At 45.5% G+C, this 18,315-nt stretch overlaps 1 protein-coding gene across 5 annotated transcripts in view; it reads right to left on the bottom strand.

Annotated features, from left to right (window-relative positions):
- Positions 1–785: 785 nt before the first annotated feature.
- Positions 786–18,315, bottom strand: part of LOC106588968 (protein tyrosine phosphatase type IVA 3) — a 56,326-nt gene continuing 38,796 nt past the window's right edge. For 4 of the 5 annotated variants that reach the window (XM_014178561.2, XM_014178560.2, XM_014178559.2 and 1 more), the window contains 3 exons: positions 5,518–5,648; positions 2,468–2,542; positions 786–2,185 (listed from right to left, as the gene is read on the bottom strand). In XM_014178561.2, the coding sequence (XP_014034036.1) occupies positions 2,068–2,185; positions 2,468–2,542; positions 5,518–5,648 (324 nt within the window). In that variant the 3' untranslated portion in view covers positions 786–2,067. The remainder of the gene's footprint in view (positions 2,186–2,467; positions 2,543–5,517; positions 5,649–18,315) is intronic. The other variant, XM_014178563.2, reaches the window with a different exon arrangement.

Here is an 18,315-nt window from a genome sequence, read left to right as displayed (position 1 = left end):
ATCTGGGGAAGGTTAGGAAGGGAAACATGGCCCAGGGTTCTGGTCCTGCTGAAGTGGAAGAATGGAATATGAGCGTGGGCCCCTACACACAGTAAAGACTACCAAATTTGGGGCGGCAGCGTAGCCTAGTGGTTACAGCGTTGGATTAGTAACCGAAAGGTGCAAGATCGAATCCCCGAGCTGACAAGGTAAAAATCTGTTGTTCTGCCCCTGAACAAGGCAGTTAACCCACTGTTCCTAGGCCGTCATTGAAAATAAGAATTTGTTCTTAACTGACTCGCCTAGTAAAATAAAAGGTATTCTTTTGTCCAGTCTACCTCTGGAGGTGGTGAGTATGTCCACAATCAGTTATTTTACTCGTCTACACCTTAACATGTGGCCAAGATCATCACCACGTATGAACAGGTCAATCCACCTCTGTAAATCTATGGAGGTCTACCCATAACTCAAAGGCACCATCTACTTGGCAAAACAGGTATTTTTACTGTTCAGAGAGCCAAATATTACTATTCCATAACATTTGAAATACTCTGATTACATTGTATATTATTAATAAGGCTAATTATACCATCTTTTGGATCGAATCCATCGAAGTTAAATCCACACCCTGTAGTTACTCATTACGTCCAGCAGGTGGAAGCATTTCTTGGGAAAGTAATTAAAGTAGTGAGTCAATCAAAAAGTGGATGACTGCTACTGCTGTGTCATATTTTCACACTCCTCTTACATAATCCAATGTCTTACACTACTCCCACTCAGCTCATCATACCAGACAGCACCAGGAATGAGCAGTTCCATGACTGAAACACTTTATTTCTATACAGCTGAAGGTGGTTTCTTCAAAAGGCAGACAGAAGGCGACTTCAATGCGGAGAACAGAGACAAGGCTGTGTGTCTGGTGAGGTGTAAACTGACTACACCTGTACAAGAGTTGACCTGATAGAGAACCTGGGCTAGAAAACAACGCAGAACTTGCATTCATTCTGGTTGGCCTAACCAACTATGCCAATGGGGGCGGGTGGGGTAAACCAAATCAAAGTGCTTCGACGTGACCCTTGAATTCAGCAACAGCTTTTAACTCCCTGTAACAAAGAGTATGGTAGAGAGAGGGACACATATTCAGTACAGGATATGACCATAGAGCCATAAAGTGCTCTACTCAGTCTATGTCCCTTAGGTACAGATCTAGGATCAGCTTCCCCTCAAATCCTAACCTTTAAACATTAGTGGGGAAACTGCAAAACTGACCCAAGATCAGAGTCTAGGGGCAATTTGACCCTACTTCCTCCCATACACCTGTGAGCCAGTGTAAGTGAATAACCATCCTACCTAGCCTAACATCAGTCACAAAATGGAGGTACAGTACAACTAAACCTGTTGGTTATCATCCAAGTGCACCCCACCCTTTTCCTGTAACCATCCTAACCCCTCTGTTCTCATCTGCAAGCCCACTGAATATTCAAGCTAGAAAAGGGCATCATGACAAAAATATATTACAGTAAACATCAGGTCATTGGAACAAGGACTGAACAGGCCAGTACCTACTCTAGGCAGGGAGGAAAAGGGGCAACCAGGCACAAAAAACAAAAAATCCCATGATTCACATTGGTTTTATATTCATACAGCTAAAGCTGGCTGTCTTTCAGACCATGAGTTGAGGCGCTACCACCGTTTGGTAGCAAGGGGTGTTGGAGGTACAATTACCAAGTCAAGTCATTTGCGGCGAGGCACCACCCAATGGTTATGATGGAGTTCAATGTGGCGAGAGTCAACGTCCTATGCCACGTCCACCATCCATTCCAAGCTACCTTCACCTGGCTCTTGGATAAAAAGTCAGATTCAAGGAGGTCTTGGCTGGATCCATCGACCCCCTCAGTAAGCGCTGTCGTTAGGCACCAGGGAGACATCACACCCTTTGGTGGAGCTGCTCAGGTCAGTTCATGATTTATAAATCCAATAGTTCTCAAAAGTTCAGTCAAAGTGCATTGGCTGTGGACTCGTCTGTCGGGGTCAGATCAGTCGGTGGCAGGCAGTTGATTGGCTGAGCAGGAGAGGGGTTGGGGGGGGTCACATGACGCAGCACTTGTTCTTGAAGATGTGTGGGTCTTTGTAGCGCAGTCTCTGTTTGGGTCGGTACTTCTCCAGGTAGGTCAGCTGCTTGCTGTTGATCGCCCCTCGGCGCTTCCTGGAAAACAAAAAAAACATGGATATTCAAGAAGTAACTACAGTAAGAGAACTGAGCTCAACAGACCTCATCTGAAGAGGTTCATATCCTCTCTAATAACAGGGCCACTTGTTCATAACACGCTTTTAAATCAGCCAAAAAAGGTGTGTCTGACAGCCATGACAATGAACGCAATATTACCCAAGAGCAACACGTTTCATAACATGACCGCAGTAGATCAAGAGAGTTTGGCAGAATACAGAAGAGAAGAACAGAGACGGAAAGATAGTGAGAGATACTCACTGTCTGATAAACTGGATGGCGTCCTCATATTTCATACCACTCTCGATCAGTGCCAACGCCACCAGTACCGGGGCTCTGCCAAGACAGAACATCCACAGCAGGCCAGTCAGAAACAATCACTTCACTAACTGATATAGAAAGATGATTTTCTTTCTTAGATTCCTTTCCAGATGGAATGCAAAGGGTCCCTAAGCTTCATTCAGGCCCTCCGGCACCAAAATTTAAACCAAATTATTTTAGGCAGGGTACAATAGAGGAGAGGATAGATAGGGGGCTAAGGCCAACTATACAAATGGTAGGGGACACCCTGCTATACCTTACTGTACAGAACAGAACAACCTGTGGCTGGATAGGACAGTGACTCCTCCAGAATACTAGGGCCAAAGTACAGCTGGTTAGTGGTGCCCTTTACAAGAAACAGTGAAAGCTTGGGACATGGAGGGTGAAGTTGCTGCTAGATGCTGATCTGGGATCAGTTTAGCATTTCCACCACTAATGGTTATGGTTAGGATTGGGGAAGGAAAAGCTAGATGTGTACCCAGATGAAAACTTCCCCCCAGTGTGTGGGACATAGAAAGGCAAAGTGTGAGACAATGGCTGTGTGTGTGTGCACTCCCATACACAACCTTCTCAAACAGAGCATCCCTTACAAGGTACAGACAGAGCTATGTGCTTTCAGCCAGACAAACTTCCACTAACCTGTTTAATCCACAAAAGCTTTAGCGCAACACTGCTTACTAATAGGGTTAAGGGAAGGGGGCTCGTTCCGCCATAACCTCAGAGTTTTGGGTCTTTTTAATGAGGAGCGGGGATAAAGATGTGTAAGTCGCCACAAAAACATGGCAATTCTCAGAATAACCAGGAACATAATAGTCTGTGAACGTTTCAAAACAAATCAATCATGGGCCATTAAGATTTTTACTGTTAGACACACAAATCCAAAACACTTAACCTAAACTTAAGCCTGCAACCCCCTCTTAGTGAGCCTTCGCTCAGAGAAAAAGGGTGCTGAAATAGTCTTTCCCATTTGAAACGTATGAAAATAAATAAGTTTGGCCAAGAAAACATTGGCACCCTTTCAAAAGCTGAGCCTCGCTCCTTGGGGAGAAGGGAGACGTGCGTCAGAGATGGGGTTGTTCTGCCCCCAAACCCAGACTGCCAGGGTTATACTGCCCCCAGACCGCCAGGGTTATACTGCCCCCAGACCGCCAGGGTTATACTGCCCCCAGACCGCCAGGGTTATACTGCCCCCAGACCGCCAGGGTTATACTGCCCCCAGACCGCCAGGGTTATACTGCCCCCAAACCCAGACCGCCAGGGTTATACTGCCCCCAAACCCAGACTACCAGGGTTATACTGCCCCCAAACCCAGACTGCCAGGGTTATACTGCCCCCAAACCCAGACTGCCAGGGTTATACTGCCCCCAAACCCAGACTGCCAGGGTTATACTGCCCCCAAACCCAGACTGCCAGGGTTATACTGCCCCCAAACCCAAACTGCCAGGGTTATACTGCCCCCAAACCCAGACTGCCAGGGTTATACTGCCCCCAAACCCAGACTGCCAGGGTTATACTGCCCCCAAACCCAGACTGCCAGGGTTATACTGCCCCCAAATCCAGACTGCCAGGGGCGGGGGCCCCCTCCCCCCATGTCACTTGGTTTATGACTCTACCCCAATACATTCTGTTGTACTGTTTGTTTGTGTGTGTGTGCGTGCGCGCCACACTCTCTAATAAGAAGAGCAGCAGCCACACTGTGTTTACACAAAGTCTGATCAGTATAATACTGTCCTATTGTTCAAAAACATGTCCCAGTGGGGAGCGACACCAACTGTCCCAGTGGGGCGGTTGCTAGCTAGAATGGCTCACTTTCTCCCTTCACAGCTTCAAAACGACAGGAGGGAAAGTTAGCCTATCCCTGCTGCAGACAGAGGGGTGGATCCAGGGTCATCTCTAGTTACTGGGCTGCTGGTCTGGGGCCTGATATAAACACTAGATGGAATGGGATGGAACAGCAGATTCAATTATAGGGTATTGGCCCCTGCTCCGCTCCGACTGGGGCCGGGCCTGATCCCAGCTAAAAGGTCATGGAAAGAGCCCAGCGTACGTACAGTGAAAAGGGGACCGCAAAAACAAATGCCTCCTTCCTGTTTCGTCTTCAGACTTCACCCCCCGGTGCCTCTAATAATACTGTGGGATTACTGAATTGCTGCAGCACGGGGGCACCAAGGGGACTGTTTGTGTTGACTTTGGCCCAGTGCTAGGCTAGCTAGCTAGCCCTCAGAGAGAAGGGGAGACAGGGAGGGGGTCTGAGTCTACAGACACAGGTCTAGAAGAGGTTGTTCAGTTTGATGGGGTGGGCAGCTACGCATTAGTCTGGTCCCAGATGTTTTTGTGATTTCTTGCCGACTCCTTTGGTTACCAGGCTACCTCATTGTGGCTGTGTAGAGGAAGAGTGGGTACTGGGAAAACTCACGCTGAAGCGCTGAGCTAGAAGGACACTCGCCGCCATTATCTGTCTTACCCTTTTCCTTTCCCTAGAGATTAACAATGGGTATGTCCCAAACGGCACCATATATAGTGTACAGGGAATGGTGCCACTCGGGACGCAACCAGAGGTGCATATCCTATCCTTGAACTTGGAGAGGTGAGGGTACAGTGAGAATGAGCCTCCCTTGACCCAGGTTTAACCAACTGGAAGATAAACTTGGTAAGCACTGTGCAAAGCTCAGTGACAGGCAACACAACCTCTTTGGATCCTCTTCCCTGTGATACCTTGTTAACCTTAAATCAAAAATGTCCCCTTGATCTGATTATAGGCAATGATATGCATGAATACTCAAACACTGTTGTCTATTCATTACAGAGCATCCTACTGGTCCCCTAATACAGAGTATCAATAATAATAATAGCCATTTAGCAGATGCATATACCCAAAGTGACTTACAGTCATGTGTGCATACAGTTTAAATATAGGTGGTCCCGGGAATCAAACCCACTATCCTGGTGTTGCAAGCACCATGCTCTACCAACTGAACTGGTCCCCTCACCTGCCCAGTCCAGCCACACAGTGCACAGCTACGCAGCAGCCTGGATCCTCTAGGAAACGGGACCGTAGCAGACTCAGCCAGTCCTCCACCACCTTAGAGGGAGGGGGTGCGCCGTCATCAAACTGCCAGTCCTGGGGAGAGAGAGATAGACTGCGGCCTTAGGGCTCAGACACACCAATAGCATTTGCTGGCTGAGAGTACTTAGCACCTCTGAACATAATTAGCGCACCAATTTTACATGTAGAATCTTGTGAAAACGATTGGCAGATTAACACTAGATCTACTTTCGTTGCGATGTGTTGGAGCATTAACGACACGATGCTCCTGGGAAATAGTAAGGTTTGGAATCTCATCCATAGCACTTTGGAATGTTGTGTTGACTGTACTGGAAGTGTTCTCTGTTGTCATTTTCTAAGCTTCACAAAGTTGTTTCAAATGAAAGTTCAGGTGACCACAGTGGTGAAAGCATTGGTTTGCATGCCACTGCAATGACATGCATACTAGGATTGGGCGGTATACCGTATATACAGTATACCAGGGTATTTGGGAGGGTTTCTCAATACCATTGAAACTATTTATTTGACGTTTTTCAATACATTTTAATATTTGTAGATTTTTTTTATAAGTAAATATCTGCAGTTAACTTGTGTAATACATTAGGAGATGAAGCAGATTGTGTTCTTCATTCCATCTGTCACATTATTTTACATTATGAAGCTTACTTAGTTCCCCAGAACAGTTTATCCAGTCACGTGTTTGTTAGTAAATAGCACAGCGGAAGAAAGTGGGAGCAGGTGAGTCCAGCTGAGTCGCGTTTTATATTGAAAGTGTTTTGTTTCCTCAACAGAGTGATCAGGGACGTGCAACTATAGTTTTCCTTAACAGAAAATACATTAGTGCAACACATTCAGCAGAAAATAAACAGAAGTGCAATGCTATTTGGCTGGCAGCCACAAGTAAATGAGCTTACAATGAAAAAGCTAACACTATGCATGTCCATATGTCTAATGTGTAGGCCTATCATAAAAATAATGTAGCCAGCTATATTTCACATTTTTTGCTTAAAAAGTTAATCTTGCATTTTACCTGAGAAATAGGCTGGCTACAAAGAGAAAAGCACCGGAGAACAGTAGCTACAGTACAAATCAGTTAGAGCGCAGTCTGCTGATAGAATGCGTTTGTGAATTCTCATTTTAGATCTGTGTTTACAAAGCGCAGCAAGAGATTTTATATATATATACACACACACACACACACACACACACACACATATATATATATACATATATACACACACACACACACACACACACACACATATATATATATATATATATACACACACATACATATATACACACACATACATATATACACACATACATACACACACACAGTGCAATCGGAAAGTATTCAGACCCCTTCACATTTTCCACAGTTACAGCCTTATTCTAAAATGGATGAATTTTTTTAACACAATACTCCTGCGGAAAAACATCCCCACAGCATGATGCTGCCACCACCATGCTTCACCGTAGGGATGGTGCCATGTTTCCTCCAGACGTGATGCTTGGCTTCAGGCCCAAGATTTCAATGTTGTTTCTCATGGTCTGAGAGTCTTTAGTTGCCTTTTGGCAAACTCCAGACAGGCTGTCATGTGCTTTTTATGGAGTAGTGGCTTCGTTTTGACCACTCTACCATAAAGGCCTGATTGGTAGAAAGCTGCAGAGATGGTTGTCCTTCTGGAAGGTTCTCCCATCTCCACGGAGGAACTCTGGAGCTCTGTCAGAGTGACCATCGGGTTCTTGGACACCTCCCTGACCCTTCTCCCCCGATTGCTGAGTTTGGCCAAACTTCTTCCATTTAAGAATGATGGAAGCGACCTTGTCCTTGGGGACATTCAATGCTGCAGAAATGTTTTGGTACCTTCCCCTAGATTTGTGCCTCGACACAATCCTGTCTCGGAGTTCTACGGACAATTCCTTCGACCTCATGGCTTGGTTTTTGCTCTGACATGCACTGTCAACTGTGAGACCTTATAAAGACAATTGTTTGCCTTTCTTAATCATGTCCAATCAATTTAATTTATCACAGGTGGACTCCAATCAAGTAGTAGAAACATCAAGGATGATCAATTTAAACAGGATGCCCCTGAGCTCAATTTCAAATCTCATAGCAAAAGAAGGTCTGAATACTTATGTAAATAAGGTACAGTTGAAGTCGGAAGTTTACATACACTTAGGTTGGAGTCATAAAAACAAGTTGTTCAACCACTCCACAAATGTCTTGTTAACAAACTATAGTTTTGGCAAGTCGGTTAGGACATCTACTTTGTGCCTGACACAAGCACTTTTTCCAACAATTGTTTACAGATAGATTATTTCTATTAGAATTCACTGTATCACAATTCCAGTGGGTCAGAAGTTCACATACACTAAGTTGACTGTGCCTTTAAATAGCTTGTCATGGCTTTATGTCATGGCTTTATAATCTTCTGATTGACTCAAATGATGTAAGTTAGCCTATTGGAGGTGTACCTGTGGATGCATTTCAGTGCCTACCTTCAAACTCAGTGCCTCTTTGCTTGACATCATGGGAAAATCAATAGAAATCAGCTAAGACCTCAAGTCTGGTTCATCCATGGGAGCAATTTCCAAATGCCTGAAGGTACCACGTTAACCTGTACAAACAATAGTATGCAAGTATAAACACCATGGAATCACGCAGTCGTCATACCGCTCAGGAAGGAGATGCATTCTGTCTCCTAGAGATGAACGTACTTTGCTGCGAAAAGTGCAAATCAATCCCAGAACAGCAGCAAAGGATCTTGTGAAGATGCTGGAGGAAACAGGTACAAAAGTATCTATATCCACAGTAAAACGAGTCCTATATCGACATAACTTGAAAGGCCGCCCAGCAAGGAAGAAGCCACTGCTCCAAAACCGCCATAAAAAAGCCAGACTACGGTTTGCAACTCCACATGGGGACAAAGATCGTACTTTTTTGGAGAAATGTCCTCTGGTCTGATGAAACAAAAATAGAACTGTTCGGCCATAATGACCATCGTTATGTTTGGAGGAAAAAGGGGGAAGCTTGCAAGCCGAAGAACACCATCCCAACCGTGAAGCACGGGGTGGCAGCATCATGTTGTGGGGGTGCTTTGCTGCAGGAGGGACTTGTGCAATTCACAAAATAGATGGCATCATGAAGCAGGAAAATTATGTAGATATATTGAAGCAACATTTCAAGACATCAGTCAGGAAGTTAAAGCTTGGTCACAAATGGGTCTTCCAAATGGACAGTGACCCCAAGCATACTTCCAAAGTTGTGGCAAAATGGCTTAAGGACAACAAAGTCAAGGTATTGGAGTGGCCATCACAAAGCCCTGACCTCAATCCTATAGAAAATTTGTGGGCAGAACTGAAAAAGCGTGTGCGAGCAAGGATGCCTACAAACCTGACTCAGTTACACCAGCTCTGTCAGGAGGAATGGGCCAAAAATGCACCCAACTTATTCTGGGAAGCTTGTGGAAGGCTACACGAAACATTTGACCCAAGTTAAACAATTTTAAAGGCAATGCTACCAAATACTAATTGAGTGCATGTAAACTTCTTACCCACAGGGAATGTGATGAAAGAAAATAAAATCTGAAATAAATCATTCTCTACTATTATTCTGACATTTCACATTCTTAAAATAAAGTGGTGATCCTAACTGACCTAAGACAGGGAATTTTTACTAGGTTTAAATGTATTTGGCTAAGGTGTAGGTAAACTTCAACTGTATGTTTAAAAAATATATATACATAAAAAGTTTTTTTTTGTCATTTTAGGGTATTTTGTGGAGATTGATGAGGGGAAAAAGTATTTAATACATTTTAGAAGGGGTCTGAATACTTTCCGAAGGCACTGAATAAAAGTATGTGGACACCCCTTCAAATTAGTGGATTCGGCTATTTCAGTCACGCCCGTTGCTGACAGGTGTATAAAATCAAGCACACAGCTATGAAATCTCAATAGACAAACATTGGCAGTAGAATGGCCTTACTGAAGAGCTCAGTGACTTTTGACATGGCACAGTCATAGGATGCCACCTTTCCAACAAGTCAGTTCGTCAAATTTCTGCCCTGCTAGAGCTGAACCGATCAACTGTAAGTGCTGGTATTTTGAAGTGGAGCAACAGCTCAGCCGCAAAGTGGCCACACCAGCTCACAGAACAGGACCGCCAAGTGCTGAAGCGCTTAAAAATCATCAGTCCTCAGTTGCAACACTTACTACAGAGTTCCAAACTGCCTCTGGAAGCAACGTCAGCACAAGAACTGTTTGTCTGGAGCTTCATGAAATTGGTTTCCACGGCCGAGCAGCCGCACACAAGCCTAAGATCACCATGCGCAATGCCAAGCGTCGGCTGGAGCGGTGTAAAGGTCCCCGCCATTGGACTCTGGAGCAGTGGAAGAGCGTTCTCTGGAGTGATGAGTCAAGCTTACGACGGACAAATCTGGGTTTGGCGGACGCCAGGAGAACACTACCTGCCCGAATGTATAGTGCGAACTGTAAAGTTTGGTGGACGAGGAGTAATGGTCTGGGGCTTTTCTTCATGGTTCGGGCTAGGCCCCATAATTCCAGTGAAGGGAAATCTTAATGCTACAGCATACAATGACATTCTAGATGATTCTGTGCTTCCAACTTTGTAGCAACAGTTTGGGAAAGGCCCTTTCCTATCTCCGCATGACAATGCCCCCATGCACAAATGAGGTCCATACAGAAATGATTGGCAAGTTCGGTGTGGAAGAACTTGAATGGCCTGCACAGAGCCCGGACTTCAACACCTTTAGGATGAATTGGAACACCGACTATGAGCCAGGCCTAATCGCCCAACATAAGTGCACGACCTCACTAATGATCGTGGCTGAATGGAAGCATGACCCAGCAGCAATGTTCCAACATCTAGCGGAAACCCTTCCCAGAAGAGTGGAGGCTGTTGTAGCAGCAAGAGGGGGGGGGGCAACTCCCATGATTTTGGAATGAGTATCAGCCACAGTGGTCTGGACCCAGGCCCTGTTGATCTAGTCACAGTATCAGCCACAGTGGTCTGGACCCAGGCCCTGTTGATCTAGTCACAGTATCAGCCACAGTGGTCTCGACCCAGACCCTGTTGATCTACAGTATCAGCCACAGTGGTCTCGACCCAGACCCTGTTGATCTACAGTATCAGCTACAGTGGTCTGGACCCAGGGCCTGTTGATCTACAGTATCAGCTACAGTGGTCTGGACTCAGGCCCTGTTGATCTACAGTATCAGCCACAGTGGTCTGGACTCAGGCCCTGTTGATCTGCAGTATCAGCTACAGTGGTCTGGACCCAGGGCCTGTTGATCTACAGTATCAGCTACAGTGGTCTGGACCCAGGCCCTGTTGATCTACAGTATCAGCTACAGTGGTCTGGACCCAGGGCCTGTTGATCTACAGTATCAGCTACAGTGGTCTGGACCCAGGCCCTGTTGATCTCCAGGGAGGGAGGGACAAACCTGGCTGGCTGTCTGGGGAGCGTTTAAAATGCATCACTAACGCATACCTCTCAACAATAGTCCCACATACAGTACCAGTCAAAAGTTTGGACACACCTACTCATTCCAGGTTTTTTTTAATGTTTACTATTTTCTACATTGTAGAATAATAGTGAAGACATCACAACTATGAAATAACACATATGGAATCATGTAGTAACCAAAAAAGTGTTAAACAAATCAAAATATATTTTAGATTTTACATTCTTCAAAGTAGCCACCCTTTGCCTTGACAACATTGCACACTCTTGGCATTCTCCCAACCAGCTTCACCTGGAATGCTTTTCCAACAGTCTTTAAGGAGTTCCCACATACGCTGAACACTTGTTGGCTGCTTTTTCTTCCCTCTGCAGTCCAACTCATCCCAAACCATCTCAATTGGGTTGAGGTCGGGTGATTGTGGAGGCCAGGTCATCTGATGCAGCACTCCATCCCTCTCCTTCTCTGTCAAATAGCCCTTACACAGCTTGGAGGTGTTTTGGGTCTTTGTACTGTTGAAAAACAAATGATAGTCCCACTAAGCGCAAACTAGATGGGATGGCGTATCGCTGCTGAATGCTGCGGTAGCCATGCTGGTTAAGTGTGCCTTGAATTCTAAATAAATCACTGACAGTGTCACCAGCAAAGCACCCCCACACCATCACACCTCCTCCTCCATGCTTTACGGTGGGAACCACACATGCGGAGATCATCTGACAGATGTGTCTGTCACACTCTGTGAAGCATTTACTGGGGCTGCAATTTCTGAGGCTGGTAACTCTAATGAACTTATCCTCTGCAGCAGAGGAAACTCAGTCTTCCTTTCCTGTGGCGTTCCTCATGAGAGCCAGTTTCATCATAGCGCTTGATGGTTTTTGCGACTGCACTTGAAGAAACGTTCAAGTTCTTGAAATTTTCCGGATTGACTGACCTTCATGTCTTAAAGTAATGATGGACTGTCGTTTCTCTTTGCTTATTTGAGCTGTTCTTGCCATAATATGGACATGGTATTTTACCAATAGGAATAATCTTCGGAATTATTGAAATGCATTCCAGATGAATACCTCATGAAGCTGGTTGAGAGAATGCCAAGAGTGTGCAAAGCTGTCATCTAGGCAAAGGGTGGCTACTTTGAAGAATCTCAAATATATTTTGATTTCTTTAAAAACTTTTTTGCTTACTACATGATTCCATGTGTTATGTCATAATTTGTATTTCTTCACTATTATTCTACAATGTAGAAAATAGTAAAAATAAAGAAAAACCCTGGAATGAGTAGGTGTGTCCAAACTTTTGACTGGTAGTTTAGCTGTAGGTGTGTAATTTATAGTAAACAGTGTGGAATTACCATAGTAACACCTAAGAGAGGAGGGAGTTGGCCTTTGATGAGGAAGAAGAGACCAAGAGCCTCTTACCCCCACACACACGTACGCACGCACGCACACACACATAATCCCTACCAGGCAGCTGGGGCGGCAGCCACCACCAAAACAGACCATCTCTCATTTGGGGGTTAGGCTGTTTATTTGCCTTGGGCTGTGTCTTACTGTTTTCCTAGGCTTTCTAGCATCAGCTCCTGAAGCCTAAATATCTGCAGTGTAGTACATGTTGTAAGCTGCTGCATGATGTTGGCTGAGGTAATATGGGCTCAACAGGGCAGGAACAGCAGCACTGGCCTACTTCGGAAACGAGGTATGATCACACGTGCGCGCGCACGTCGCATGCTGGCACGACACACACACACACACACACACACACACACACACACACACACACACACACACACACACACACACACACACACACACAGCCCCAGGGTTCCGTTCCGGTCAACGTGACCTCGGAATGCTTTTTAGAATGTCATAGATACAAGATGACCTGCTCCAATACCATGCTCTCAACACAGAACACACCGTTCACATTAACTATCCAATTATGAGACCCTAGCTGTGAAATCCTGTAGCCAAGGCAACTCACAGCCTCCAGAACATCAAATCGCAGTGGAGACATTAAATAAACATACAATTCACTATAATCAATTCCTAGTTAACAGTGATATCCCAACTGAGTTTACACTTCAACTGAAAAACGTTACATCACCTGTTTCTTCACTATTACAACAGTTATTCAACAGTTGAAGCAGCCTTTATGAAGAACAGCCATCCTCCCAGGTCTCTGTCCATGTGAGTGGAGTTCTAGGCAAAACACCCTGCAGGCCAGACAGATAGAGCTATGATAACAGAGTACAGCTCTATCCATCTGTCTGGCCCTAGCTTCATTGTTGTTGTCGATATTTTGGGGCACTGGACAGCTGATTGCTTAATAGAGTACAAGCCCTTTGACTAGATCTCTCCAGATTTCCCCAACAGAGATAAAGGAGAGGGTGGGAGGTAGCGGAGGTGTCATTCCCATAGGGGGCACAGGGACACGTGCTCCCTCAGATTTGTCCTGTTTAAAATAAAATAAATGTATCTGTAATACTACTAGCCACCTAGCAAATGTATGAAGTTGGCTTTAGCTAGCCCAGCCAACTAGCTACCAAGAAACCATTTCAGGCTACTAAAACACAGGCTAGTGTTTTAGTACTAGATCTCTTGACACAATGATGAAAATAAGCATGGCCTCTAAACCTTCAAGCTGCATACTGGACCCTATTCCAACTAAACTACTGAAAGAGCTGCTTCCTGTGCTTGGCCCTCCTATGTTGAACATAATAAACAGCTCTCTATCCACCGGATGTGTACCAAACTCACTAAAAGTGGCAGTAATGAAGCCTCTCTCGAAAAAGCCAAACCTTGACCCAGAAAATATTTTTTTTTAAACTATAGGCCTATATCGAATCTCCCATTCTTCTCAAAGAAAATTGAAAAAGCTGTTGCGCAGCAACTCACTGCCTTCCTGAAGATAAACAATGTAGACCGCATCAAAGCACTAAGACTGCACTTGTGAAGGTGGCAAATTACCTTTTAATGGCGTCAGACCGAGGCTCTGCATCTGTCCTCGTGCTCCTAGACCTTAGTGCTGCTTTTGATACCATCGATCACCACATTCTTTTGGAGAGGTTGGAAACCCAAATTGGTCTACACGGACAAGTTCTGGCCTGGTTTAGATCTTATCTGTCAGAAAGATATCAGTTTGTCTCTGTGGATGGTTTGTCCTCCGACAAATCAACTGTACATTTTGGTGTTCCTCAAGGTTCTGTTTCAGGACCACTATTGTTTTCACTATATATTTCACCTCTTGGTGATGTAATTCGGAAACATAATGTTAACTTTCACTGCTATGCGGATGACACACAGCTGTACATTTCGATGAAACATGGTGAAGCCTGAAAATTGCCCTCGCTGGAAGCATGTGTTTCAGACATAAGGAAGTGGATGGCTTCAAATGTTCTACTTTTAAACTCGGACAAAACAGAGATGCTTGTTCTAGGTCCCAAGAAACAAAGAGATCTTCTGTTGAATCTGACAATTAATCTTGATAGTTGTACAGTCGTCTCAAAACTGAAGGATCTCGGTGTTACTCTGGACCTTGAGCTCTCTTTTGACGAACATATCAAGACTGTTTCAAGGACAGCTTTTTTCCATCTATGTAACATTGCAAAAATCTGAAACTTTCTGTCCAAAAATGATGCAGAAAAATGTATCCATGCTTTTGTCACTTCTAGGTTAGACTACTGCAATGCTCTACTTTCCGGCTACCCAGATAAAGCACTAAATAAACTTCAGTTGGTGCTAAACACGGCTGCTAAAATCTTGAATAGAACCAAAAAATGTGATCATATTACTCCAGTGCTAGCCTCTCTACACTGGCTTCCTGTTAAGGCAAGGGCTGATTTCAAGGTTTTACTGCTAACCTACAAAGCATTACATGGGCTTGCTCCTACCGATCTTTCCGACTTGGTCCTGCCGTACAAACCTACACGTACGCTACGGTCACAAGACGCAGGCCTCCTTACTGTCCCTAGAATTTCTAAGCAAACAGCTGGAGGCAGGGCTTTCTCCTATAGAGCTCCATTTTTATGGAATGGTCTGCCTATCCATGTGAGAGACGCAGACTTGGTCTCAACCTTTAAGTCTTTATTGAAGACTCATCTCTTCAGTAGGTCCTATGATTGAGTGTAGTCTGGCCCAGGAGTGTGAAGGTGAACGGAAAGGCACTGGAGCAACGAACCACCCTTGCTGTCTCTGCCTGGCCGGTTCCCCTCTCTCCACTGGGATTCTCTGCCTCTAACCCTATTACAGGGGCTGAGTCACTGGCTTACTGGTGCTCTTCCATGCCGTCCCTAGGAGGGGTGCGTCACTTGAGTGTGTTGAGTCACTGACGTGATCTTCCTGTCTGGGTTGGCGCCCGTCCCTTGGGTTGTGCCGTGGCGGAGATCTTTGTGGGCTATACTCGGCCTCGTCTCAGGATGGTAAGTTGGTGGTTGAAGATATCCCTCTAGTGGTGTGGGCGCTGTGCTTTGGCAAAGTGGGTGGGATTATGTCCTGCCTGTTTGGCCCTGTCCGGGGTATCGTCAGATGGGGCCGCAGTGTCTCCCGACCCCTCCTGTCTCAGCCTCCAGTATTTATGCTGCAGTAGTTTATGTGTCGGAGGGCTAGGGTCAGTCTGTTATATCTGGAGTATTTCTCCTGTCTTATCCGGTGTCCTGTTTGAATTTATGTATGCTCTCTCTAATTCTCTCTTTCCTTCTCTCTCTCGGAGGACCTGAGCCCTAGGACCATGCCTCAGGACTACCTGGCCTGATGACTCCTTGCTGTCCCCAGTCCACCTGGCCGTGCTGCTGCTCCAGTTTCAACTGTTCTGCCTGTGGCTATGGAACCCTGACCTGTTCACCGGACGTGCCACCTGTCCCAGACCTGCTGTTTTCAACTCTCTAGAGACAGCAGGAGCGGTCTATTTACATCTATATTTTTCATAGCTGTGTATATACCACCACAGACCGATGCTGGCACTAAGACCGCACTCAATGTGCTGTATATGGCCATAAGCAAACAGGAGAACGCTCATCCAGAGGCGGCACGCCTAGTGGCTGGGGACTTTAATGCAGGAAAACTCAAATCAGTTTCACCTCATTTCTATGAGCATGTTAAATGTGCAATCAGAGGGGGGGAAAAAATAAAATAAACTCTAGACCACCTTTCCTCCACACAGAGACGCGTACAAAGCTCTCCCTCGCCCTCCATTTGGTAAATCTGAACATAATTCTATCCTCCTGATTCCTGCTTACAAGCAAAAACTAAAGCAGGAAGCACCAGTGACTTGGTCAATAAGAAAGTGGCCAGATGAAGCATATGCTAAGCTACAGGATTGTTTTTCTAGCAGGGTAGGGAACAACACATCCGCAACGCTGATCCTCAACATGGGGGCCCCTCAGGGGTGCGTGCTCAGTCCCCTCCTGCACTCCCTGTTCACTCATGACTGCATGGCCAGGCACGACTCCAACATCAAGTTTGCCGATGACACAACAGTGGTAGGCCTGATCACCGATGAGACAGCCTATAGGGAGGAGTTCAGAGACCTGGTCGTGTGGTGCCAGGACAATAACCTCTCCCTCAATGTGATCAAGGCAAAGGAGATGATTGTGGACTACAGGAAAAGGAAGACCGAGCACACCCCCATTCTCATCGACAGGGCTGTAGTGGAATAGGTTGAGAGCTTCAAGTTCCTTGGTGTCCACATCACCAACAAACTATCATGGTCCAAACACACTAAAACAGTTGTGAAGAGGGCACGACAAAACCTATTCCCCCTCAGGAGATTGAAAAGATTTGGTATGGTTCCTCAGATCCTCAAAAGGTTCTACAGCTGCACCATCGAGAGCACCCTGACTGGTTCCAGCACTGCCTTGTATGGCAACTGCTCGGCCTTCGACCGCAAGGCACTACAGAGGCTAGAACATACGGCCCAGTACATCACTGGGGCCAAGCTTCCTACCAACCAGGACCTCTATATCAGGCGGTGTCAGAGAAAGGCCTAAAAATTGTCAAAGACTCCAGCCACCGTAGTCATAGACTGTTCTCTCTGCTACCGTACGGCAAGCGGTACCGGAGCGCCATGTCGAGGTCCAAAAGGCTTCTTAACAGCTTCTACCCCCAAGCCATAAGACTCCTGAACAGCTAATCAAAGGGCTACCCAGAGCCTTCTTTTACACTGCTGCTACTCTCTGTTTATAATCTATGCATAGTCACTTAAACTCTTCATGTACATACTACCTCGACTAACCGGTACCCCCACACTGGTAACCCCCTGTATATAGCCTCGCTTGTTATTTTACGTCTGCCGTTTAGTTATTTGTTACTTTACTAAAAAAAATGTACACTTATTTGTATTTTTTTTCTTAACTTCTTAAAGCATTGTAGGTTAAGGGCTTGTAAGTAAGCATTTCACTGTTGTATTCGGCACGTGACAAATAAAATGTGAATCTTGCCCTGGAGGCAGAACTGGGCGTTAGATGGGCCAGCTGCAAAGTCAAGATTGGCTCTATCATAAAACTTTATGACAAAATTGTGCTTTTTTAAAAATCTTAATTTAAGTTTAGGGTTAGGCATTAGGGTTAGCAGTGTGGTTAGGGTTAGGCATTAGGGTTAGCAGTGTGGTTAGGGTTAGGCATTAGGGTTAGCAGTGTGGTTAGGGTTAGCAGTGTGGTTAAGGTTAGGCATTAGGGTTAGCAGTGTGGTTAGGGTTAGGCATTAGGGTTAGCAGTGTGGTTAGGGTTAGGCATTAGGGTTAGCAGTGTGGTTAAGGTTAGGTATTAGGGTTATCAGTGTGGTTAGGGTTAGGCATTAGGGTTAGCAGTGTGGTTAAGGTTAGCAGTGTGGTTAAGGTTAGCAGTGTGGTTAAGGTTAGCAGTGTGGTTAAGGTTAGGCATTAGGGTTAGCAGTGTGGTTAAGGTTAGGCATTAGGGTTAGCAGTGTGGTTAAGGTTAGGCATTAGGGTTAGCAGTGTGGTTAAGGTTAGGCATTAGGGTTAGCAGTGTGGTTAAGGTTAGGCATTAGGGTTAGCAGTGTGGTTAAGGTTAGGCATTAGGGTTAGCAGTGTGGTTAGGGTTAGGCATTAGGGTTAGCAGTGTGGTTAGGGTTAGGCATTAGGGTTAGCAGTGTGGTTAAGGTTAGCAGTGTGGTTAAGGTTAGCAGTGTGGTTAAGGTTAGCAGTGTGGTTAGGGTTAGGCATTAGGGTTAGCAGTGTGGTTAAGGTTAGGCATTAGGGTTAGCAGTGTGGTTAAGGTTAGGCATTAGGGTTAGCAGTGTGGTTA

The sequence above is a fragment of the Salmo salar genome, chromosome ssa27, assembly GCF_905237065.1.
Source record: "Salmo salar chromosome ssa27, Ssal_v3.1, whole genome shotgun sequence".
Lineage (NCBI taxonomy): Eukaryota > Metazoa > Chordata > Actinopteri > Salmoniformes > Salmonidae > Salmo > Salmo salar.
Note: the sequence above shows the minus strand (reverse complement) of the source record. Positions and strands in the feature narration are given on the sequence as shown.